The sequence below is a fragment of the Scophthalmus maximus genome, chromosome 18 (assembly GCF_022379125.1).
Source record: "Scophthalmus maximus strain ysfricsl-2021 chromosome 18, ASM2237912v1, whole genome shotgun sequence".
NCBI lineage: Eukaryota > Metazoa > Chordata > Actinopteri > Pleuronectiformes > Scophthalmidae > Scophthalmus > Scophthalmus maximus.
In genome coordinates this window covers 17,057,241-17,084,816 of record NC_061532.1, presented here as the reverse complement: position 1 = coordinate 17,084,816, position 27,576 = coordinate 17,057,241, and the positions used below count along the sequence as shown (strand labels likewise).

General features: G+C 41.6%; 1 protein-coding gene across 14 annotated transcripts; it reads right to left on the bottom strand.

Moving 5' to 3' along the window:
• Positions 1-1,632: 1,632 nt before the first annotated feature.
• Positions 1,633-27,573, bottom strand: dtnba (dystrobrevin, beta a). Of its 14 annotated transcripts, none has more exons than XR_007030051.1 (24): positions 27,325-27,573; positions 22,015-22,054; positions 18,635-18,726; positions 18,342-18,422; positions 17,832-18,045; positions 17,419-17,504; positions 16,407-16,561; positions 16,056-16,155; positions 15,746-15,912; positions 14,294-14,418; positions 12,865-12,939; positions 12,011-12,088; positions 11,232-11,316; positions 10,849-10,928; positions 10,094-10,204; positions 8,498-8,594; positions 8,231-8,251; positions 7,942-8,095; positions 7,617-7,706; positions 7,147-7,194; positions 5,147-5,250; positions 5,015-5,062; positions 4,739-4,771; positions 1,633-4,039 (listed from the first exon to the last, which is right to left on the bottom strand). XR_007030051.1 is itself a non-coding variant. In XM_035618440.2 (23 exons), exons 3-22 carry the CDS (start codon positions 18,723-18,725, stop codon positions 4,764-4,766), a joined length of 1,914 nt encoding a protein of 637 aa, XP_035474333.2. In that variant the 5' UTR covers position 18,726; positions 22,015-22,054; positions 27,325-27,573; the 3' UTR covers positions 1,633-4,039; positions 4,739-4,763. The 14 variants fall into 14 exon arrangements, 10 of the variants coding, with proteins under 10 accessions (XP_035474333.2, XP_035474334.2, XP_035474327.2 ...); XR_007030052.1 differs by having other exon boundaries at positions 4,739-4,768; XR_004786467.2 differs by having other exon boundaries at positions 5,015-5,058.
• Between the last annotated feature and the right edge of the window lie 3 nt (positions 27,574-27,576).

Sequence of the window (27,576 nt, the reverse complement as noted above, 5' to 3'; positions counted from 1 at the left end):
ATTCAATGTAGGACATATAGAATGTGGGCGTGCTCTGTTTTCCGCCATTTTGTGTTTTTATCGACAGATAATTCCCCTAAAAGTCTCAATATTGATCATTAATCAATAAAAGATAATGCTACACATACATCCATTATGTAGCATACTTCTAAGTAGATGAAACATTTACATTCACCGTTTTGTTTCCAGATTCCGAGGTGACGTCTTAAAATTGCTCATTTTGCCCAAGAAAATATCCAAATCTTCACATTTAATAAGTTTGAACCAGCAAACATTTGGCTCCTTTCATGGACAAATGACTGAAACGATTATTAAAACCTAACCTACGTATTAATTCAGAGTTCATTGTTACTTGAACTGCCACATCTAATGGAACTTCTCCTGCACTATGACTGGTTGATATTTATTTTACCAGTTTGCCGCGAGTGGAGAAGGTTAAACCCAGTTTGACCTCTGAGAAGAAGAAAGATCTTTACTACACTGGGTCATAACTACACTGGGGGGTGGGGGGGGGTATTTATAGCAGTCAGTGAGGTCACCAACACACAGACGACCTCAATGAGCTTTATTCAGTCTATAGTTTTACACCCCCCCCCCCCCACCTTGTACACAACACACAGAGTCGTGACCTCTGTCGCAAGCTCCTGGGAAAAGTGAGAACTGCTCATCCACACTAATGAGGACACTAAATCAGGGGGAAGGTTAAAAAGTCTGAACATGAAGGGGGGAAAAATTGGGAGTGTGTTTTTTAGTGTATGTCCATGCTGGGACAGAGTGTGTGTGTGTGTGTGTGTGTGTGTGTGTCGGGGGTATTTATAGAAACTGGGTTACGACAACAAAGAAACGGGGAAATGAAAAAAGTCTCTCCTCAGATGAGTGTGATCACGTTTTGATGAAAATGTGATTTTTTTTTCTTCTTTTCTTTTCTTTTGGATTCAAGCCGCCGCCCTTTGTTGTACTAAACCTTGGATTATTAACATTCCTAAAATGGTTTTGGGATTTTTGTAGGCTAGTGGGTCGGGGGCCTAAAAATAGGTGGCGCGTTGTGAACATGAAGCTCTTTCCAAAACAAAAACCTTTTTCCTGAAACGTTCGAAGAGGAGTTCAAACGCTTTACTAGAGAAGTAGCAAAACTGCAGAGTGAAGCTCCTCGTGTAAAAGTAATAAGTATTGGTAATAGGAATGACTGTACAGAGTAGTGATCAAATTACCTTTAATGGCTAATGCAGCAGATGTCAATCACAAAGTTCCATCGCTGGTTTTGTTTTTTTGCAGAAGTTCCCAGTTGTGTTGGCATTGTTGCGATATCACGGGATCTGGGAAAATGCTATAAACTTCGGAAGAGGGATGTCGAGGAATCTCACAAATCGGGTCACTTTCCAGGAATAGAGAGAGGGAGCGAGAGAGAGAGAGAGAGAGAGAGAGAGAGTGTGGTCCCCGACTTATTTAGTTTTATTCTTTAATTCGTCCAAACTACAATGTTGAGCTCATGGAAGAGCTCTGGCACGGAAGAGGAAAACCTACTGATTATACTTTGTTGTAACGATGCATTAATGTCGCTTGAGGACAAAGCCTTTCATGTGCGGTAAAAGATGAAGACCAACGCGTCACAGAGGCGGCAGACACTTACGGTTTGTTCGTTAAATATTATTTATTGCAGATGATCCGCACGTTTTCACTCAGCTTCAGAGCTGAACGTGTTTACAGTTTCATGTCTGGACGAGTCCGTCCTTGTCAGTCTGGATTTTCTCTCGCTGTCTCTTTCACACTCACACACACACATTCACACACACACACACACACACGCGCGCGCGCGTCGACACATGCGCCCATTCTTTTAGTAAATCACTCCCACAGTCAGTCAATCACTCAGCGGACTCAAAATTTGATCATCTCAGACTCAGTCAGTCAAACAAAGTGAAGGGCTGGAGAAATATAATAAAAACTGCTCAACTTGGAAACGGATCTAGAAATGTACATTACAGAATAATTCCTAATGGCAAAAATCAAAACGTGAAAGCTAAAAACTGTTGAGACCACCGTTGATTTAAAAAATATATATATATCTCACAGCTGTAACATGAAAATATAATCAACCTGATGTGACACAAGCCCGGTGAGTCACTTGGGGTCATGTTGGATTTGCATGAAGATAATCTGTAATCATGGAGAACTTCAACTTCCATAATCAGATGTACAGGAGGATTTGAAGGCAGCACAGAGCAGCAAAGTGTGGGGAGTTTAGTTTGAGCAGGTGGCGTTTTTTTAGGTGGTCTGAGGAAATGGAAATTCTGGGTTCAAAATATGAGGAAATGTGATGAAACATAGATTCCGATTCCGGGTAAAGTTTTGAAAAAAATGTGAAAAAAGCAGATATTGGAAAAATTTGAAAAAAAGCAAAAAATACAAATTTGATTGAAAAATTCAAATTTTTGAAAAAAAAATTGAAAATGAAAAATAAACAATTTTGAAAAAAATGCATTTTTTTGGTGAAAATTTAAGTTTTTTTAAAACATTTACAATTTCAAAAATGCAAATTTTTGGGAAATGATCAACTACAGCGCTGAGTTTTGTTTCTGATCACAGCAATAAAGCGTTTTGACTTTCCTAGAGCTCTGACGTCCGATTATTTTCATTTACTTATTGTAAGAGAACAATTGTAAATGTTTACATAATTTCTTGATCTTCTAAAAAAAATTTAGTTGTGAGCGATATCTAGACCATGTCTATGTTTTCATCCGTGTCTGTTGGTTCGTTTGTACGCAGGATTTCAATTTGCCAAAACTTCACCAAGTTTGGTGGAAAAACTTGGGACCGGGCCTCATTTATATTTACATTTATATTTTATATTTACTGATTAAAATGAGACCACTTCCTTTTTTCTTTTCTATTCCTCCTATAAGGACAACTCAGCCACATGTGCTGGGCGGAGGTAAGTGCTCTACTGAGTGCCCTTCTAGTTTTCTGAAGAATTTTTCTTTTTTTCCCATTGTTTTTTTCTTTGACCTCATGAGTTATCAAGGGAGCGCCCGTTTGGGAAACGCTGCACCCGAGATAAGTGAGAGGGGATTTTGTACGAACTGATCCTTTAGATGAAAACTTTTAAAAATGGGGATGAAGATTTTACGAAGCCCACTTCTCCACCCACTTTACTACTCCGATGCTGCAGTTACCCTGTCTCTCTCTCACACACACACACACACACACACACACACACACACACACACACACACACACACACACACACACACACACACACACACACACACACACACACACACACACACACACACACACACACACACACACACACACACACACACACACACACACACACAGTAATCAGATATCCCCTCTTAAATAAACCGTAGTCCCAGGGCGGGCGGTCAGGGTGATGCAGCAGGACACATTAAAGCTTACAGCAGGGCCTGACCACGCAGAAACGCTCAAACCGAATGAATAAATGCCAAAAAAAATCAAACAAAAAGCAAATAAATACGAAGCACACAGTGCCAAAAAAGTTAAAAACGTTACATCTCACTTCTCGTCTTTTTTTTTTACTTTCTTCTCACATACATCAACTCCGTCCTGATCCTCAAACTTTCCTGCTTTTTCATTTTTTTTGTAATCCTTCACAAATTTCCTTATCGCACCTTCCTGTCTCTTCGCGACGCCCCTCTCACTTCCCTCGACCCTCTCGCCACTCGCCAACGCACGGCGCGCACACACACACACACACACACACACACACGCATGCTACAGTACAAATCAGTAGGTACGGTATCAGTCTCCGTGTTTCACGATCAAATCAAGCACTAAAGTGAAACCACGGTGACAAAGACACACACACAGAATCACAGCTATACATCAGTAGGGGGACCCCGTGTGGGGGGGTCGTTTTGGTGTCCAGCATCGTGATTGGTTGATCTAGCCAGTGGCGCGCTAATTCCCCCAACTGGCTAAAGGTGATTATGCGAAGATGCACTTGAATCCCTGCAGCCGTCGCTCTGGTTTTGGCCGTGACGGAACATCACTCAGCCTGAGGAGAGAGTGACAGATCAAGTCAGACCATTATTTAATACAGTGTCTTATGGAATTAAAGGGATAGTTCCAACATTTTATGGAATATTCTTATAAGTTTCCTAGTCAAGCGTTAGATGAGGAGATTGATACGTATTCCGTGTCTGTGTGGTAAATATGTAGCTGGAACTAAAGATTTGCGTTAAACTATTCATGCTAAGCTAACTGGCTGCTAGTTGTTCACAATTATCGTACGGACATGAGGGTGACATCGATCTTCTTATCTAACGCCCAGCAAGACAATTTAAAGTATTTCCAAAAAATATAGAACTATAGTTGTTGTTTTTTTTTATGTCACCTCATTTTTAATTTGAGAAATACAATTTTGAAATTTGGTTTGTCGTCGACACGGAATATTTTTCTTTATTTCAAGTTTAACACCAACACGAGAACGTTTTCTCATTGTTTTTAATCCATTAAGAATTTTTAAATTTCAGATTACTCATCTACAGTAAATCTAACTGTCTCTGGTTGACGCTGCAACAATTATCTTCGTGCTGAACTAGAACTCAAATAAAAAACTAAGTGCTTTTAAAACAATAACAATAGAATAACAATTACAATAACTGCAATTGCAGGGAGCAGAACAATTTGCATAAACTCAGTGAAACTAACAAAGTTTGGTCATTTAAGAAAGTAATCCCATGAGAGGACTTACTGCTTCTGTTTTTCCTCCGATCATTTTAACCTGCTGGAGAGAGAGAGAGAGAGAGAGAGAGAGAGAGACAGTTGAGTCAGCGGCTTGCAGACAATGACGCCGCAGCGCTAAGCTGAAACAAGTGCTACAGGTCACTGCCAGAAAAAGCCTAATAACAACCAGACCGGTTGTGAGCACAGAAACCGAAAACAGGAATTACTTGGCAGGTGCAACACAAATTGACAAAACGCGGTAATGCTCTTTCTTCTCCAAATGAAAAAAGAAGTAAGACTTAACTGTGTTGGTCATGCAGGCTGAGCCCTGGCCTCCTGTGTGTCTGTCTGTCTGGGCGAGGGGGGGGGGTCGTCGGTTAGTCAATGTAGGTTAGTATTCTAATGAGAGTTTAGTCGGAGAGCCAAGGGAACAGACCAGGAAGTAGTTCCACCGCTCCGTCTCCGCAGGCGGTCCTCTCGTAAAAAGAGGAGGGGCTCCATAAAGCCACGGCTAATGAGCCGGCATGTTAATGAAGCTCGCTACGCAAATGACAGGAGCACACACACACACACACACACACACACACACACACACACACACACACACACACACACACACACACACACACACACACACACACACACACACACACACACACACACACACACACACACACACACACACACACACACACACACACACACACACACACACACACGAGAGGTAAAGCCTCATTATGTTTGACAGAGCGGCGAAAAAGAAAAATACGATCCAGTTCCATTTGTCTCCGACAAACTGAAAAAAACTAATAGGTGTCGTATAGTAAAGTAGAGTAATATCGCTGCAGTCAATTCTGCATTACTACTTTTTACTTAAGATGAATTATTAATATTTCCCGTCAGACGTTTGTAAATTCCTGTGAGACCATTTTGACATACTTCTTATTTTCTTTTACATTCTTCTTATTTATAGGTACATATAATAAATATATGTATATACGACAATATAATAAGTGACTTTGGACAAAAGCGTCAGCTAAATGAATGACATGTAAAAAATGGAAAAGTATTTCTATTTATTATAATTTTAGGTCTGTATATATTGTTTTATTCTTGGTTGGAGCAACTGCAATGAAACTAAATATCCTGATATTGAACTAGATTCCAGGAAGAATGCACTTCGCTACAGTTGTTTGACAAATATATTGTTATTGCCAGTTACTTTGATTTTACTTGAAATATCTTCAGCTTATGAATTCATAGAAATAATTGGACCTGTTCAGGTTGGCGTGCAAATTAATATTCTTGGATTTAAATGATGTCAGGAGTCCTGAAGTCCTGAAAAAAAAAAACTATTCCAGGACCTCGGGGCGGCTCCACTGCCTTTTTAATAGTTTACCAAAATGTGTTCACAGTGCCGACACGTGACATATGATTCAAAAACAGCACCAGAAAAAGGGAGAAGTTCAACCCTGCCCCCGAGAGCCGGAGGAAGAGATCAACTCAGCTGACGTGTGGATGTGGACTTAACTTCCTCTCGGCCCTCGCTGGCAAAAACTTTTCTATTATCATAAATTTATTATAAATATGGGCAGATTTCACTACTTCATACACCGAGCAAGGGATTGATTATATTGAAAGTGTATGGGTAAGGAAAAGAATGGTTGGTTGCAGCGGAACAGTTCTCCTTTCATGCAGTGATACAAACTTTGCCTGAGGGTTTTCTGTGGTAAAACTACTATTACAAACAAAAATTAAAAATTAAAAAAAGATTTTGACTCAGAACAGGTCAGAGTGGATAATTCCACTTCAGTAGCACATTTGCAATTATTCAAATCACGTAGGCCGGAGTGCTATCGAGAACATCTGGGGCTTCTGGGCAGTTCGTTAATGCAGCCTCAGATGTTTGGACGGACTTGTTAAGTGAAAAGAATTGGCCAACCCCCCCCCCGCCGTCATGAGATCAAATTTCTGTGCTTTCTTGTTCCATTAGGGTTTTTCCATGAATAACATTTGCAACATTGGCCATAGATTGGAATCTACGTGGAAAATAGATTGAAAAAATATGTTTTGGGGTTATTTAAAACTTTCCAGTTCTTCTTATCTTCTTATCTTGTACGCAAAAACTTCCAGTATCTTCATTTATTATGTTATTAACTTGTTACTTCCTCGTTTGCTGTTTTTTTTTGTTGTTGCAAGATTAAGGTCAAAATCTAAACACACGGATTTATTAGCTTCCAGCTCTGTTGTTAATATTGATCTGACAAATTTGGAAATGAACCTCGAGAAAATGTTAGTGAAGCAACAATGCGACAGATGAGCTTTATAATCATCATTAGTGTTTCGGCTTTAGGCAGCAAGTAGAGTTAGGAAAGGGAGGATGTTAATTGGATGAGAGAAAAGATAATGAGACGCTTCTGGGAGAGATGAATGTACCTCTGTCCTTCCCGTTCAGCAATCGCTCCTCTTCCTCCCGACCATCATCTAGACAGAAAGGAGAGTAAACATTGAAAAAACAAAACATTTAAAAAATGTACTTTTGTACCATTTTCACACTTAAAATTGAAGATCATTTCCTCGTCATTTGTAAAAATGACAATAAGTGGGACGTTGCGGGCGTGCTGATGGCACTGATTTCCGCAGTGGATTTATGTCCTTCCCCCTGCGGATCTACCCAGACACCACAGAATGTTCCGCAGATTTTTCCCGCTCGGTGTGAACGCGTTTGACTCGCACAATCTCCTGCTGCGGTCGTAACATGTGAGAAAGGCAAACCCCGGAAAATGTGCGGACCCAGTTTTCCAGACATTTCCCAGAGTTCATGTTGTACAAATAGCTTCAGGGAGCGCGTGTGTGTGTGTGTGTGTGTTTACTGTCTGTTGTGCGAGTGTGTCGTCTGTCTGTACCCGAGTGGAGCTCTTTGACCAGTGAGGACACAGTGTTGGTGATGGAGTCGGCTGCCACCAGAAGGTCGTTCCTCAGGTTCCGTCTCGGGCCTAAAGAAAAACAATAAATTTCCAACATTGCACATCACAAGGTTCATATTTACACAAACTAGTCGAGTGTTAACTGTGAAACTTAATGTGGCACCAATTGCAACAAAACCATAACCAACCTCAAGCCGCACACGCGCACACGCACACACACACACACACACACACACACACACACACACACACACACACACACACACACACACACTTATGGCCGCTTACTTCAAATCCCCCTCACCTTGGGCGAAGGCCTCTCGCACGTCGCCGCCCACCCCCGCGAGGGAGTCCTGAGGAGGGTACATGTACGCGTGCGGAGACGCGGCGCCGACAGAGCGAACGGACGACGGACTCGGCCGAGAGGGGGAAGCGTGAGAGGAGCCAGCGGCCTGCGCCTGAGAGAGGGATTTTAAAAAAGTAAAGCATTGTCTGCACTGCTTGAAATTGTTGACTTGTTTTGAACGTTATTAAAGGCCTTGAAATCCAACATTGACACCACAACGAGCCCAACGAAACGGGGGTGAACTTACTGCCTGTCGTTGTTCCTCGTCCTACGGGGCAGTTGTAAAAACAGAAAGGGAGGGAAAAGAGGACGGAAGAGAAGACGAGGTCAGACACAGTCGGCGCCGGGAACAAGAGTTAAAAAAAAAATGATAAAAAGGAGGAAAGAAGCGGCGGAGAGGAAAGTGACGATTGTTACTGCAGGAGCACAGAAAGAGAGTGAAACGCTTTTGCCCTCTAAGGCGTGACGGACGACGGCAGTCGGGTGCTTTTGCGCGCGCGTGCGCTTGTGTCACCTTGAGCAGCTTCATCAGTCCCTCCAGCTGCACCATCAGTTCCCTCCTGCTCTCCTGCAGAGACGACATCCTCTGCTCCAGCTCGTCTTTCCGCTGCCTGCAACACACACACACACACACACACACACACACACACACACACACACACACACACACACACACACACACACACACACACACACACACACACACACACACACACACACACACACACACACACACACACACACACACACACACACACACACAGGTGAAGTTAAACAGATACGGAGATTCAGAAGAGCTCCGAGATTAGACTTTTCATTTCTCACATCAGGAATCTTCAGAGGGAATTTAGCCTGGAATAATTCAATAAGCCACATCTCCGTCTCAATCTTTCACTGCAGGCTACTTCGGCAGTCGGTGCTGCTGTGTGTCACTCTGATTAGGTTGATAAGTGGATGAAACTGAACTGGGAACCTGCCAGACGTCTCTCTCTCTCTCTCTCTCTCTCCCTCACACACACTTGTGCGGGCAGATGTAAAGTCGCCCGCTGAGCGAAAAACGAGACTGAGTTCATCTCCTGATCTGAGCACAGTAAAAGTCCTGGAAAAAGACTCTGAGGGGATCACACAGCAGAAGCCCACAGGTCAGAGGAAGATTGAAATCATAAAAAGCGAGAGAATGTGATCACAGATTGTTGGAAATTAAAGGGACGAAGGAAACATCTGGTGAGAAATCCTTGATGTACACTTGATACTTGAAAATGACTCCTAATAATAATTTACTTAAAACAAGTGCACTCAGACCTCAGCAAAGACTGAACAGTCCCACAACTACTGTATATGCCACACCTACTTGCATTCCCCTCCCCCATCTGATTTTTAAAATATTTGAAATTTGTGAAAATTAATAGGTCTCGCCCGATCACACACTTGGAATAAACCTTCAAAAAAACAAAAAAAACCTTGATATGGATCTAGATCTGGATCCCTCCTAAAATCGAGTCACCTGTTACCATGGCTGAAATCTGTCTTTGATAAAAGTTTTCATGCAAATCCATCCATCATTTTTTTTTGTTTGAGTAACAAACCAAACTAATCACATAACCTCTACTCTGGCGCCCTCAAGTGGTAGAACCCCAAAAGACACTGTGACCTCATTCCAATATAAAAAACGATAATATAATAAATGCTGGGATGTCATTAAAAAATAAACGTGGTTATCATGGTGAATAAACTTCTCATAACTTGCTCCATATTAATCTCACATCAACAGTCCCAGCTCCTCCCCTCTCTCCTTGGACTTTTGTTTTCGATTAACAAAAATAAAAAGCATAAACAAGCTGGGGGGTGTTTTTTTTTTTACATTAGCTTTTCACAATATCCACCATCTGTCACCGCCATCTGCCATAAAGCTTCTCGTTCCACGCTGCAAAACAAGCACAGCAGATTTCCCGCCAAATTCTGACGCTGTGGTACACGATGCAGCGATATCTTTGAACACGACGTCTGGGCATCATTTCTGTCGCTATGACGAAAATGACAAATGTATGTGCGTGTGCGCAGCAGGTTTCAGTGTAACTCCTCCCGGTCCTTGGCGGAGACTTGTGTTTACCTGAGCAGGCGGAGCTCGGCCAGCAGATTCGGGTTGGTGCTGCCCTGGTGGCTGAGCTGGCACGCTGCCTCATGCTCTGTGCGCAGACGCTTTATCTCAGCCAAGATCTCCCTAGGAAATGAAGTTTAAGGAAACAAGCTTTTGGAGGAGTACATAAGCTGGATTTAGAGAAACAAGCAGAAGCATATAAAAAGGAAACTACAACAAACTGTAAAGTATACTCCAATTCTGAAGACATGAGTATATAGAAAAGTACAGGAATATACACAGGGTTGTTTTATTGTGCTTGAAAGTTTTTTAAAAAAAAGTAACACATGACAAACAATTTATTAGCTATACTCATTGTTAGGACAATAATTTAAAGTCGTCAGTAAGGGCAGGGTAGTGTTGCAAGTAAGCAATTTTATTATATTTTACTATATTCTTTCTTTTGGTTGACCAAAACTCAGTTTAAAACAATGTTAAGAAAAAAAGAGAAAACTGCAGCTTCTCACATTTGAGCTACTACAACAAATGATTGACATTTTTGCTTTAAAAAAAAAAAAATCACTTTCAAATTTTTGACAATTAAGAATCGATTATTGTTTTTGCTGCTCAAATTTCTTCCGTCTCGTTTCCAGCTTGTCAGGCATCTGTAAATCGCTTTGATTGTATGAACGGATGAATGGGGCTCTACAGACACTGATTGATTGGGTGAAATATGCACGAGGGAGTGTCTAATTAAAACCAACAAGTCATCTTATTTTGTGTTCTACCTGTTTTTGCACTCCAGCTGAGCAATGAGCTCCCTCTTCTGTTTGTTCACATCGAAGTTGATGCTCCGGTTTGGTATCACCTGAAAACACACGCACGCACGCACGCACGCACGCACGCACGCACGCACGCACGCACGCACGCACGCACGCACGCACGCACGCACGCACGCACGCACACACACACACAAAAATGACTCACTGGCACCAACTGTGGGTTGATCATTCATCATTTAACGACCACAAGAAGATCTCAGTTTAGGAAAGCTGCTTTGAGAGACAAACTCGACCTCACTGAGTGTCATGAGCTCTGTGCACTGGACCTGAGGGTATATTTAATATATATATTTGCAGTCTATCACGTTAGAGGCATGTCATTGACTCACTCCTGATCCGTCGGTCTCGGCCAGTCGGGACGTGTAGCGGGCGATGAGTTCGTGCTCCTCGTCTTGTCTGCTCGGACCGTCCACGCTGCCGACACACAGAAGACTTATGATCACTCATATGGCCCCGAAGCAGAAGTTTGTTATTCTCAAATGTATAATCTAATATTATTATCAACTGTATCTAAATGTATAAATAAGGGCAACAAGCAAAAATGCCCTTGGTGGCTTAAAAAACTACGAGAGAAAAACTACCAATACTGATGATACATGTACGTACAACACACATGCTCCCTCTTTCCATTATTTGGAACCTGTTGTGATTTTTTTTTTTCTCGAGTTGTCAAATGTCCCCCGCGAGCCACTGTAGGTGCCTAGAGGAAGTCTACGCTGTTACTTGGCAACTGTTTCCAGCACATTCTGGTTTTTCTGAAAATGTCACAACCACGAAAGGTGCAGCCTCAAACAAACCACTGCAGAGGTGGAAAAAATAAATATATATTCAATATCACAGGAGTTGAATATACTAAGGTTAAGCCAAGTTAAAGACCAGATACAGTATTAATGTGTACAGGTATTTTGGATGATGTGTAACTGTCACACATGACCGGCTATTGAGGGCACATGTTGCCAAGAACAGCAGCTTTCAACCCCTGGACAGATGGAAATGAATAACAATATACAGCTCAACTTGCAAACAAACAGCTTTGACAGTTCTTCTCCCGTTCCCTGATGTAAACAGCCCCCTGCCGTGCCCCGCCCCCGACCCCCCCCCCCCTCACCGTGGGCTGCTCTGGAGGCGATTCACATACGCGGCGATCAGAGCGTGTTCCTCGTTCATGCGCTGAGCCGCCGCCAAACTGGATGACAGGAAGAATAAACAGACAGGAGATAAACGGTGGGCATAATCGACGGTGATTATGAACCCGGTTCAACTATTTGCAGGAATCATAAACAGCTTCATTTCACAACGTCAGCCATGCCTTTGTGATTGTCAGTACACAGCTGCTCTGCAAATGGTAATTTTTCAGATTATCATCCATTTTTAACGTAACTACTATCACATCTAATATATTTTGACATGTCATTTATCTTTATACAATAAAATGACACTTCTTTTATTAACAAATTACATTTTCTATCGCACGTCTCAGCACAGTGATTTATTATGTTGTTTCAAACATTCTGCATAGGAATATAAGAATATGTTTGGCAGCTTATTGGGTTTGGTTTGATTCATTGACAAAATACCAGTTATACTAATACTTGTATTACTATAATAATAATAATAATAATAATAGCAATGTTTTTGTGCGGTGCAGTAAAAACAAAGAATAAAAGTGATAACATCAACAGGAGAAAGAAAAAAAACATAACTGCTTCCAAAAATATTTCATGACATTTAAGTATTTTAAATAAATTTGGAAGCTATTAGACTTGTAGAAATGATGTAATAATTGCTGCACCAGATTTTATTTTCATCAAATCTAATTAAAAGACGTGAAATTGGCAATTGTTGTAAAGGGATTGTACCGTAGAGGGAACAGTCATTTAAAACTGCAAACTCACCAGACAGAGAGAAAAATAAAACACTAAACTGTCATTTTCTATGTCTGCTCTTTATAACAGTCTTTACCGCTTGGTGGCCCCGGGTGATGATGATGACGACAGCAACATGGGCTCACTGGTGTTTCCAACTGGACGAGAGGAGCTGCACAGACACACACACAAACACACACACAAAACACACACCGTGTGTCAGAAAAACATATTATCGACAGTTCGAATGTCGAGTGAGCATAACTAACAATAAATCTTTAAAACACAAAGGCCTAACACATTCTCACACTCACATTCTCACACACGGACTCTCGTGTGCTTCTGAGTGCAATCATGCGGTAGTGAATCGCACTGGTCTGAGCAAACACACACACACACACACACACACACACACACTCACAGGCCAAAGATCAGCAGAGGGAGAGAAGGAAAGAGAGAACGACAAAGAAAGAGACAGACTGATATCTGACAGAGGAGTAAATCTGACGCTGGATTGTTGTGATCATACTCACATCGGTGTTAAGAGTCTCTGTGTGCAGGCCTGAATATATGAGTCTAGTCAGAGCTCGCAGGTCTGTAGTGACCCAGTCTGCCGGCCAGTGTTTGGAAAATCAAACACAGGGCGGAGCGACCGCAAGCAGCCCCCGGCTGAAAAGGGCGGGGCTTGGATTTTAATCGCGCTATCGAAACTTTCAGCGTACATGATGCAACTAGCCATAAAAATTCAGCCTGCGAGTTGGTAGTTAATGTTTCATGCGGTGTAATATTTCACCTTCTGTAATGAAAACTAACCAGTGAAAGTTTCTAATGTTGACATTCACAGCCTCACTGAACACTATGTGCTGTGTGTGTGTCAGTGTGTGCATAAGTCCATGGCGACACAAAAATTTTAAAATGACTTTATTGTCTTACAGTGCAATTGTATTATAACAGCTTTATCATAACAGGGTTTCTGTATTTATTTAACTTATAATAATATAAATAATTTAATAATAAAATGCTCGGGATGTAATATAATTTTTACAGTGATAGACGTTGAAGAATGGTCGAGAAGGCCCACAATGATTTATCAATGCATTTATGACATTTACATAGTACCTCCGAGCTATATGCAAACTATAACTTCCAATTTTTAAGAAGCATTTGATATTTACAAATCCAATCCAGAAATTACCCGACATTATTATTTTGCCTTATTGATGTCGTCATTAGACAAACAGTTACTTGCTGAGAAGTTAAGATGACTTGAAGTCCGTAAGCTGATTTAATAACATCGGCTAAGATAAGTTTATCTACATTAAGTTACGAAATATTAGCCAATGGGTCTACCTAAGCAATTTAGACTATAGCAGAAAAATCTGAAAGTGTATTGATTTGATAGTGGGTGAGATTTGTTTCTTATTTTTTTTTACTGTTTGGTTTTTGGGACATCCGTCGTTTGTGAGTTATTTGAGCTTTGTTGTATGTACAGTGTGTGTGAGTGTGTTAGTGCTGTGGGGTCTTACACGATGTTGGCGAGGTTGAGTGTCCGCTCAGGTTCCTCTGGATAAAAGGGGTGGGGGGGTTCTCTGGAGGACATGCAGCCCAGAGTCCTGCTCAGGGCTCGACCAAGCTTCGTCGCTGGCGACTTCTACACACACACACACACGCGCACACACGCGCACACACGCGCACACACGCACACGCGCAGATCAGGTCAAGGTTCACAAACTGAGTGACATTTACTGCCGCAATGTTAGCTGTGGTTGAAATATCTAATCTTTCCAGATAAGAATCTGTAAACTCCCATTCAAGTGTTATCACGGTGTTGACTTTCTCAGCTGTTACAGGCGAATCATCGCATCTGTGGCTCAGAGATCCTGGAGGGGAATCCCTCCTTTACATACACAACTCCAGGATTCTAAATAAAGCACCTTACTTATTTATGGATCTAAGTTTGGTGGTTTCATCTCATAATCTTAGCTAGGTTATGTAGTATTACTTATGAGTGAGAGATTTTTGACTGATTATAGGTGAGAGGAATCTGATCTTGGTACGATGTTCTCTGCGTTGTTTCTCCAGAGACTGCACACATAAGTAAAACTTTGGAACTTGAAATCACCACAAACACTCTGCTAAGTGCTCAAAGTGAATGATGACTCAGATAGAAATATTTATCAACTGACCTTACAACTAAAACTCCTGCACACTCTGTAGCGTTGTCAAGTGAAAAAAACTATTTAAAGCCAAAAAGGGTCAAACTATTATCTGAAGTGGTGTTTTCAGTTTCACCTCACCAGAACAGACGTGAGCATGTTCCTCTGGTGCACCACTTGACATACATGCTGCCGTACAGGAGTGAAGGTAAACTGATCAAAAGCTCAAAACCAAACACAGAATCCTGTCGGTGATGATATGCAAAGTCTGCAGAGGATTATGAGGGCGAGTTGCCTGCGAAGGAGGAAGATTTATTCCTAAAAAAAACTAAACATTAATAAGACAAATTATGCCTGAGTGATGAATAATTCAACGACTTTGTTTCCATCTATTGATACATAATTTCAACACTAAAAACATCCTCCGCTTCAGACTAGAGATGCTTTTTATTAAGTATTATGGTAATTTTATATATATATTTATATTCTGCTTTATTTCAGAGGGAATTTTTATTACAGCATTACATTAAACTGACAGCTTTATTTAATGGTAACTTTACCAATTTTGAATTTTATATACAAGACATATGAAGATCTTATAAAATATGAATCTTTAGTATAAATTAAACTACTCTGAAATATATACAATTAAAGCTCAAAATATTAATTTACGAATTAATTTACAAAAATACATTTGATTGGCAACTATATGGTCATAATTTAATTTTTTTTAAAGTTACACACACACACACACACACACACACACACACACACAGGGGGTGCCCCCTGGTGCGACGACGGGGTAATCACACGGTGACTCACCCAGGTCGAATGCTCCTTCATCTGATGCTGGCTGCTGTGCGAGCCGCTGGCGTTACCGCGCCAAAAGCAGTTCTGACAGAGCTGGTAACCACGGCAACGGAGGCAGCGATAACGGAAGCCCGTCATGCCGTTGCCACGGCAGTAGGAGCACGACACGGGATGATAGACTGAGAGAAAGACAGGTACTCGACTTTAAAAAAGTAAAAGTAAATTACAGCTGTTTAAAGTGTGTTTATCAGGTATGTCTGCACTGTGTGTGTGTGTGTGTGTGTGTGTGCGTGTGCGTGTGTGTGTATGTTTGTGTGTGTACCATGCTCCACGTTGGCCAGGCGGTGTAGCAGAGGAAGCCAAACGAGACACTGAGGAGGGTCCGATACAATGTCCAGGAACATGTTGAGCATCACCCTCTTCTACACAACAACAACGACAAATAAACAAATATGTGAAGAAAATAAAAACACTTGAGAAACAAAGAAAAAAACGAGTATAATAATAATCCTGAAAGAAAAATGAATCGATGTACAAATTAACAAGTGTGGGATAACTAGGTAGCTGCAGATTATAAAATACAGCGGAGACAGTAAGCAGGTAGAGAAAAACAATAACAGTTTACAATTAACTATTGAATAAATCAGTATAATAACGAGTTGTGTGACCAGACCTGCTGTGGGAAGCACGAGCGCGCCGACGTGTGTGTGTAGCCGAAGGACGGTCCCTCATGTAGAGCGGTGGGCAACTTGAGAGCCTCCCTCAGAAAAGCATCAAACTTGGACTGAACCAGCACGCCGCCGGAGTCCGATACCTGAGAAAACATGTCTACGCAGACAGAACACACGGGAAGACATTACATTAACTGTCTCACTGTAACGAGGACCTCTACATCCCTAATCTGACCTTCGCAAAAACAAAAGTCTTAACGTAAAAATGTAATGCTGCAGGGTTCCTGCTTTTTGACCCCAAATAAGAGGCAAGACTCAATAATGTGGCTGCGTTGACAGATGAGTAATAAGTAGAAAAGGTGAACAAACAGGAGCAAACAGCAGCACTGACGTCCATTGTCCACAAGGTGGCGCATGTGTACTGACAGATTAACAGGCCTTTACAAATCAAGTTATTAAAAACAAATGCAGTAAAAATGTAGGTTATGATTGTAGTAACGTTCCTCAGGATGGGACCGTATCTGGGGATGAATTAACACCTTACAGTATGCAACATACGCCAATGTATAAAACTACATTTTTATATGAACATTTTAAATGTATTTATATTTTTGATGGATATCTTGTGTTATGAGAAAGCGGACTCAGAGGCTAATTAAGATATCGGAGCTTTTCAATTAACTTCCAACATGAAGATTTATTCATGCAGAATAGTATAAATTTCCTAGCTTTCCCTTGACTTTTTTCTACTTATTTTGTTTGGTCTTGAAAAAATTAAAAGACAGCAATACGTTTCTGGTTTAAGGTTGTTTAGTTATGTCACATTTGTACATGCTATGCGTCTAATGTAGCAGGATATGAATGTACTGCCTCTGTACTCTCGTGTGAAATAAAGAAATGTGTGCCAGTTGTCTGGATGAAGTTAAAAAAGTAATTCCTGGGAAATAAAAACGGGAGTGGATCTGTGACCGACTCCGTGTCAGTGGTGATGGTGTCATCTAGTACTGTACTCACAGCGGAGTTTATCCACCAGTTTCCCTCCACACAGAACGGCCAGCATCGCCTTCACAGACAGCACCGTCAGCCGACTGTCTGGTTCACTGGAAAACACACAAACGCACGTTTGACGGAAGTAATAATATTTACAGTTGTACTTCTGCAGATGAAATATTACGCTCTGAAAGCCGCGGGCTCGGCCCCCTTCTATTGTGTTTCATGTCTCCGTGCACGTTGATGCTTTACCGCCTATTAGAAGTACTTTGTCTACACTAAGTTAGATACTAGATAATAGATACTCACTGTATGAACCCTGAATATTTCAGAATAATCAAAAAAATCAACAAAAGGTATCTGGGGGTTTGGAGAGGCGCATGTGGAAGAAGCGCTCTTACAGAAAAACAACAGAGCGCCGTGGCTACTCTCGTTACCTTTCGACGGCGGCCAAGATGAACTCCACCAGCAGGACGGTGCTCTGCAGCGGGTCGATGGTGTGCGTGGTGGGCAGCCGCTTGCTGAGCTGGTTGAACAGGGACGACACCAGGTTCTCCAGTCTGGTCACCGAGATGCCGGCGTTGAGCTCCACGGCGTTCAGACCGGCGTCCCGCACCGCCTCGATGACGTGGTATATGTCGATCAGATGCACTGGAACCAGAGGAAGGGAGTCAGGGAAATATGCACACATTTAAAGCGTCGCCAATTTTTATCCTATTTTCTATTCTTTAAAAAAAAAATAGAAAACGTTTTATTTTCCTTGACATCGGCCACACTAACATGCCCGTTTGTATTTATATTTTTATTATTTGACATAAACATCTCTGTGTTCACCTTTCGACATGTCAAGCTACACTAGAGAGAAATTATGAAAACGTACTGTCAAAAGATCAAAAAGTCTTTCTTTTTAATAGCTAATCACGCTAATGGAAGCGGCGTTGACTCACAGTTGCATCTCTTCTGTATGAATCTGAGCTTGCAGGCGGTCCGATACGTAGAAAGACAAATGGCATCGAGGTTCTGCTCCCCTGTGGCGAAGAGGAAGAAGAAGATGAACTCAACATCAATCTCAAACCATAACCGCTCAGATGATACTTACTCTCTTCAGAATGAAAGTTGGGACTTATTTATACATATACACACACAAATAAGGATTAAAAAAGGTCAAATACGTCCTGCGTGTGCCAGTGACAGACGTAATCATGTGAAGTTTACATCAAGGTTCAGTGGTCACACCCACCGAGCTCCATGAAGATCCGCCTTCCCTCAGCTCCCGCTGTCACCGGAGCCCCCCTCCCTCGCTCTCTCTGAGCCCCCTCCTCCATCACCATCCTGCAGGAAAACACAACACAAACGTGGAAAAACTGTCAGTGTCTGGATTTCAACTCAAACGTGAGGGATATTATAAACATCACGATGAAACAGTTTTAATGTTTTGTGTAATTTTTCAAACAAAAATATATTTTTTTTTCTTGTGGCAGCATTTAATTCCACACAATATTATAGTTAATTTAATATCTTTGGATGAATTCAGTAAATTAAGTAAAAAAAAAATAAAAAGAGAATTTCAATGTCATGAACTTGAGCTTCAAGAATTTTTATATTTAATAAGCAGATTCTTTGACGCTTCCATATTTCATTTCTTTGCAAAAAGAACATGCAATATGTGTGTAAAAGTTGTACCATCTTAAATGTTTGACTATCAAAAATATTTACAATAATATAGAATATATAGAGAATATTTAAACATCTAAAACATTTACAACTATGATCACACATTTAATTTCTTTCTTTTAAAGACCAATGTATTAAATAATAACGTCACTGTCTGGTGTCTTGTACCATTGTTAGTTTAAAACAATATTTCATCTGCAGTTCCTCTCGTAGGTTAACAGTTAATCAATCCTTAAAGATGTTGACTGTGATTTTGTTCCAACATTTTCAAAAGTAACTTGAAATTCAGATAAAACCTTTGATGGTCCTGTTCGACTGTGAAGTTTATTTTTACACTACAGGTTTTTTACTGCGTCGCATACCGACACACCCAACGACTAAAACACCATCATGGGACAGGGTCGGAGAGAGGAGTCAGATTCAGGGCCACCGCACCAGACGATGAGTTTGAGTGCTCGGTAAATAAACACATTAATGAGAGCAGCTGATGAAATCCGATCGGGGCAGGCTGCTATTTACACAACTGAGCAGGGACACAGAGGAGAGAGGGAGGGGGGACGGTGGAAGAAAAGAACCAGAAAGAAAGAAAAGTTAGCTGTCAACCCGCCGCCGCCGTCAGGTGACGCAGAAAACACCAGAGGGTATATCGGTCGCCGTGGCAACAGTTATACTACACCACAAAACCGAAAGACGCGCACACACACACACACACACAAATATTTGCATTCCTTGGACAAATGTGGTGACAGGCCGACCCCCAACACACACGTGCGCTCGCGCTCACACACACACACACACGCACACGCACACGCACACACATTCCAGAGAGGATTTGAAAGCTTCCCAGGAGACTTCATGCTTCATCAAGACAAAGGAACTTCTCTTTTTCTTCAGTCACTTTCACACACACACACACACACACACACACACACACACACACACACACACACACACACACACACACACACACACACACACACACACACACACACACACACACACACACACACACACACACACACACACACACACACACACACACACACACACACACACACACACACGTTTCCCTGCACGTGCACGTACAGCTGTTTGGTTTCCGTCGGCTGCTGACACCAGTTAGTCAAGTGCAAGTGTAACTTCGACGTGTCCTTGAGGAAGATACTTCAGATACAGAGGTGACACGTTGCTTGAGAGACACCAGGAGCTGATGGGCAGCACACTCACAGTGCATTCACATATTTGGATAATTGATTTGGACCAGACACAGAATCTGAATTCTGCTTGTGCAGCACTGAGAAGAAACTGAGTAAACTTTCCAGAAAATGTTTAAAGCGGCACTGGGTGGGGAGTTGCTGCTTTCTAGCGCTACAACCACAACAATGAAGAGAAAGTATTGGCCTTATCATGTAATCAACTGGTGCTTAACAAACATCCTCATTTCCTATTTCCCATGATGGAAGATGGGGCGGTATGCCCACCAATCACAGGTCTGGTGGTTTGATCCTCAGCTCACGTTAACCTTAGATGAGTCTAATGAGGTCATGTGGCTGTTTCCTGAAGTCTCACCAGCTCACCAGGGACAACTCTGGACTCCCGTGGTGAGTAAATTGTTATTTCCAGCCTTGGTGATAACTACACCCGGTCTGTCTGCATCTGTCTGTCTGTCTGTGTCTGTCTGTCTGTATCTGTCTGTCTGACATGGAGGGACATTTGGTGTGAGTGTGAGGTTTGCTTCTTATTTTAACTCATAAAGCTTTAAGCCTTCGTAGATATAATTACCCTTCCTGCAATTACACCCCCGACCGTGTCAAAGGGCCGGGAACAGCTCGGCACTGACGATGGAACTTATTTTCATGAAAGTGATGAGTCAAACATCAACTGACACTGTAAAATAAAGGCTGAATTAAATACTAAACTCTGATACAAACATTTTGTTAAACATACAATGTCATTCAGGCTTTTCGTGATCAATAAATTTGTTGATTATTTTAATCATTAGTCCATTTCGTTTTGTGTTTTCATCATGTCAAAAATATCCATTGTAATTATACAAAATCTGACATCAAATGTCTTTTTCTGACAAATAATCATTTTAAGAACCAAATATATTCCAATTCACTATCACATATGAATATGAAAAGCATAAAATCTTCATAATTCAGAAGCAGCAGGATCTTTGTTTACAAATCATTATTCGATCATCAAAATAGTTTGTTCTCCGTATTTCCACTTGCAAGAAAATCTTTGTCTGATTTAGTTTGACTATAACCTCTACATTTAAACTTATTCGTGGCATTCTAACTTCATTCACGAAATACAAAACAAATCTTCCCTCTGATTTGTTTGATTGTGTGTTGTTTTGAATTTTCCACTTTGTTCTCGACATTTCAACTCACAATGCGTAATATAAGAGAAAAAACATCGGCCCAATACTCCTCCGTACTTTTCTTTACGGACTCAACTACTGACCGTAAAACATAAAGAAAAGAGAAAAGAGAGAGACAGAGGGAGGGAGCAGGCGTGGAGAGGTACAGTATAAACAGCTGACTGCTGCATGTGTGTGTGTGCGTGTTGCTTCTCTGCGTTTGTGTGTTGTGTTGTCGCACATCGACGTTGCACCATGGTGTTTTATGATGGCGGACATTTGCTGAGCTTTAGGGAAACAAACAAACACACACACACACACACACACTGCTCTGAAAACACACACACACTTACTCCATGAACCAAAGGACACACTGTCAGTCTCCTCTATGCTTGATTTCACTAAATGAAATGTGTTGTTGTTGTTGTTTGTGTGTGTGTGTGTGTGTGTGTGTGTGTGTGTGTGTGTGTGTGTGTGTGTGTGTGTGTGTGTGTGTGTGTGTGTGTGTGTGTGTGTGTGTGTGTGTGTGTGTGTGTGTGTGTGTGTGTGTGTGTGTGTGTGTGTGTGTGTGGTCATACCTCTGTGTCAGGGGGTCACACAGGGCAGAGGATCCTCAGTCTAGCAGAGAGACACAGAGAAAAGTGACAATCTGAAAAGTCTTTTCAGTCTGGAGACAAAAACATCAAAGGCTCTTTGGACACACACACACACACACACACACACACACACACACACACACACACACACACACACACACACACACACACACACACACACACACACACACACACACACACACACACACACACACACACACACACACACACACACACACACACACACACACACACACACACACACGTCATCTGTAGTAACTGCTCATGTGGGAAAGATCATCTCTGATTGAAGCTCAAATTAAAAGCAGCTATACTTACTATCATTTCCCATTTGTTTGTATACTACATTTTTATGAATTCCTAATTTATTATTTGATGTGTTCACGACAGTCTCTGCTACAGTTTACCGTTACAGCTTCAACTCACTCACTTATGCTGCGGATCATTTAAAGTACATCAGCACCATGCTTTTTTATTATTATTCTAGTCATATAATCTACAAAAATGTAAAAAAAAAAATCATGGCTATATTTGTAAATTATCTAATACATTCCTTTATTCTTCTGTTTCGCTGCCAAATATTAGAAAAGACGACAAAAGGCCGAAACAGCCGTCAAGTGCTTAATAAATTCTCCTCAAACAAAAACATGTGTGTGTGTGTGTATATATATATATATATATATATATATATATAAAATATGTAAGCACTCCTCCAACAACAAAAGAGAAAACAACCAGTCAAAACCTCGTTATTCGATAACCACAAAACACGGGGTTCTTTAGCATATGCAATTATATTTCTGTGCACATTAGGAGGGTTTCATTTTGCAGATAAATGGACACAACTGCACAGAAAACCTAAAGACAATTCAGTTTGATGTGAGAAACGTTCACCACGAACGTGGAGACGGTAACATCCTGTCGGCAGGCGTCACAAACGAGACACATCGATATCACACGGCGAACATTTCACTTTCACAAAAAGAAGTAATGCAGCAGAACGTGAATAAAAGTGTTAATAGTGAATCTAATGCATTCAAAATGTGTCCATGAGTACAAAAAGTATCACCATCAAAATATAAATATATATATTAAAGCACCAGAAGTTTTGATCTTCCTGTTCTACATCCGGTTTCCAACCTCAAAAGCCACATGTGATCTTAAACACACGTTTTACATTTTCAAAAGTATCTGATCACCATGATCGTTGGCAAAGCAAATGATCAACCAATCGTTGCAACTCGATAAACTTCATTATTCCCATAACTACAGCATCGGGGAAAAAAGTATTAAAATGATGCCAGAGATGTTGTTATCAACCCCTTAAGACTAGTAACTGTAATTGAGGCCTGATATGTTGCAGTGTCGCATCAGTGGAGGCCACCCAACTAGTGTGCACACACACACACACACACACACACACACACACACATCACACACACATCACACACACACACACCTGTTGCTCTCAGTCTAAAACGTGCACGGTGCAGTCTTGGATTCAAACAGAAATTACCTCGGCGCTCGTTCTGTGGGAGAATCCAAAAACTGTTCGAGGTTCACGAGTGGGACAGAAGAAGAAGAAGAAGAAGACGACGACGACGACGACACTGATACAGGGAGCGAGGCGAGGGGACGGGCGTCAGGCAGGCGAGGTGGTACTGAAGAGGGGTAAGAGGGTGTTTACCGCCCCACGCGCACCATGCATGCCTCATGACCACATTACCAGTTGCAGTTTGCAGCTGCTCTATATTCTCACAGTCTGCCCTGACAGGACCCGACAGGACCGGACCAGTGTGTGTGTGTGTGTGTGTTATACATGATATATATATACACACACAGCCAACAACTTTAGACTTTGTCTCTGAGCTCCGTTTATCCTCGAAACAGTAACACGCAAAACAAAGCCACGAAGCTCTGGAGAAACTCTCTGAATTATTTTTGTTGAAGGTTTCAGGAATTTTGTGGGGATTCACTGATTCACTGGTGCTGGTGGTTTGGCCGAGGCCTCGAAGGTCCTGAAAACATTTTTCAAGACATTAGTGGAGAACAAAATAAACTGCGCTGTGGTATTCAACTAAAAGCCGGAGAGTTTTGGGATGAATGTTGCTTCTGAAAATCAGATCAATGCAGATGCATTGAAGAACAAATACAGTATGTGCATGAATTGCTTAATGAAACAGTGGCTGATTGTTAGAGATATAAACCCTGAATTGATTCCAATACGCTGTTGCAACCCCTGCACAGATGTCAGCATGAGTCTCAGTTGTCGCGTCAATTTATTCATCGATGCATCCAAATTAAAATCCAAGTTTTGCATGACGGTAGGACTGCAGCCAGCGACAATTTTCAAAGTGTGTACGTTACTTTTTCAATTAACTGATGAAGCATATTCAATAAAATATTAGAAAATTTGTGAAAAATAACAATCACCATTAATTTGAGCCAGATTAAACGTTTACGGTTCTTCAGATATTTAAATAAATCTACAACACAAGTTTTTCTCGGAGCCTCTTCACCACAGAGAAACACCTGCGACTGTACCGACTGCACTGTACGAGCAGGTTGAACCGAAAGGAAAAACTCCCAATCTCTCACTGCCGACCTCTGACCTCTGTGCCGCCATAGAGACGACCCGGCCGACCCGGTCGTCACCGGGCAGGTAAAAACAGAAGCAACGCATATCTGGTTACACTTTTAAAGATGGACAGCTAGAAGCTAGAACGACACCGGGGGGGGGAGGGGGGAGTGGACTGGAAACCTATCAGCGACTTATCATTATCAGACTCACTGCCATTTGCATGTACGCCTGGATTGCAAGGAAATTAAAGTTTAGCTTGTTTAAAGAGAGGAAGCAATGTAGACGGAGAAAGACAGAAGATGTTACAAAGAAGACGGAAGGAAGAGGAGAGTGCAACACGACTGACAGAGAAAAACAAAAGATAGGAAGTGAAAGTTGTGACGACTTGACGTCTTGAAGAAACACAAAATGTTATTTGACATTGAACTTGCAGCTTAAAAGACTTTCAGGGTTTGAAATATTTTTTAAAAACCAAAAACCTTCAAATAACCTTGAAACTATTAGACCTTTTGTCTATTTCTTTACAGCAACTTTCAGCAATAATTCAAAGTAACTGCTCTGGATTCCCACAGAGTCTTTGTTGACAAGCGTTCCGCTGCGATGCTCCGAGCTATCTGAGATGAAACGGGTTCAGAGCTCCGAGGTCGCCCCGAGTCGTCGAAGGGGCCGTCCAACTTCCCGTACACGCAAAAAGCGAGGAACACTTAAGTTACACTATAATTTATTTCGAGAGAAATTACATAAACTAGAGGCTGGATAGGGGAAAAAGGCTGCGGCTAATTATAGGTTATCGCCCTCACGGCTATTATCTCCCCACCCATAGTGGAGACAGTAACACAATTCAGCATTTATACTGTAAAATCGGCAGCAAAACCTCCAAAACGTTTCCACATGGAGACGCCGAGATGAAATGAATAGAGTAAAGACAGAGGGTTGGTGAAGAGAAACTGCCGCAGGTAACGTTCACAGGTGAAAACACGGAGACTTACATTATAATACAGCCGGTTTATCACGCGAGTGCCAGGAAGAGTGGGCCGGTTAATTCGTGTTTCCCCCTCCTCTCTCTCATTTCGTCCCGTTAAAGATGTAAACAAGTCGCCCGCTGCTCGTATCAAAGTGCACAATCATACGCGCCAGGCGACGGCTCGTCAGTTACTGTCTCTCTCTCTCTTTGTCGCTTCCTCCACATGGGGGCAACAGCAACCTGCCTGGATACACCTTTTTATTTTTGAGTGGGGTTTGGATTTTTACACTGTCACAACTTCTACCTCACCTACTTGTGAATGAACTCGACCTGCAGGTGAAATTTTAAATGAATAAATGTATATGAAGCTGCTTGGTTGATTGCCTGTGTGTACTTATTACCTGTTAAAAGAACCGAGAAAACAACGATACTTTGAATTTTAGTTGGAATACATAAACTGTAATATGACTATTGGTTGTTTGGTTTATAGAAACCTAAGTTGAAATTCAAGTATATGGAGACAGCAGTACAGAAATGCATGACGTGCCAATGCATGCAAGATACGTTCAATGTCTTTCAAAAAGTTTTGGGAATAATCAAAAATATCATATTTCTCAAAAAATCTTTAAAAGTTAAAGTTGCAAGTTGAAAAGTTTTTTTTTCTCAAACTATACTGTTGCTTTGGCATCTTATTCAAGTTGTGAAAAGACAGAAAATAAACTATTACAATAACATATTGACTGCTTCTTCTTGCATATGTCATAGCCCTGGATATTACAGTTTGTAAAAATCTGGTATTTCATTTTCCTACATATCTCCCAGAACATGTTAGTCTTGGGTGGGGTTGGAGGAGGTGTCATTTTCTGCTTGAACGCTTCGGGCCGTCTCTGATTTCACCTCTTGACAGGTGATAAATCATTTCATCTTGACCTTGTGCTGATGATTGCAGCAGTGAAGTACATTTTGATTTATTGAAACCATCTCATTCTACCCAACTGGGGTAGAATGAGATGGTTTCAATAAACCCCCCCCCCCCCCCCATCTGTTTCCATTCATCTTGCCGCATTGTAACTGCACATACATGTACATGTGCGACTAAACCTTGGTACAAATCCATAATCTACAGTATGCCGAATCACCCAATGGACGGTAGTGGTTAAAAGAAAACAGAAAGTTGACTCGCACATCGCCTCCACGTTTGGCCACGAGCCTGGAAACGTAGAATTGCCATATATTTTGAATGGACCACGGTTCCTCCCGTATAAAGAGGGAGCACAAAGTCAAAGACCCAATGGCAGGTTTGATTTTGAAAAGTGGGCGTGGCTTAGGACTCGACACGGGGAGGAGACAACACGCTAGACATTTTTTTCTTTTTTCTTTAAACCTAATATTCGTCTCAATCTCTGGACACTTGGTGGTTTCATACATTGAATGAGTCAAAGTTTCTTCTTCTTCGTTTCTTGTAGTTGCAGCTGTCGCGGCCCGCCTCTGGGCAGCTGTGTGACATCTGAGCGGCCATGTTGGTGGAGCAAAGTTTTAACTCCACGTTCACCTTGTTCCCCCCTCGAATCAATGTGTACGGGACAAAAAAGTTCCTCTTCTTCTTCTTCTTTACTTTTACATTTAAAAGTCGCAGACTAAGAAACGTTTAAACTTCCACTCGTATGTGACTGTTGTATATCTGGTCAAAGGAGAAGGGGGGGGGGGGGGGGGTTGTTTTACTCACCGGGACTATTTTCGGCAGGTATTCGTGGCCAAATACGAACATCAACACTGGAGCGTGCGGCACCAGAACTGACTTCGGCTCCTCTCGTCAAATATCCGCTTCCCTCTCCTCCTCGCGCCGTGTTTTCTCCGCCTCCAAGAATCCTCCGCCGGCCCCGTTATTCATTCATTTATTTATTTATTTGTTTATTTATTTCCGTGATGAGCCATGTTCCGTGTCCGTGTCGCCTCCGCCGACGCACCGGTTGTTGCC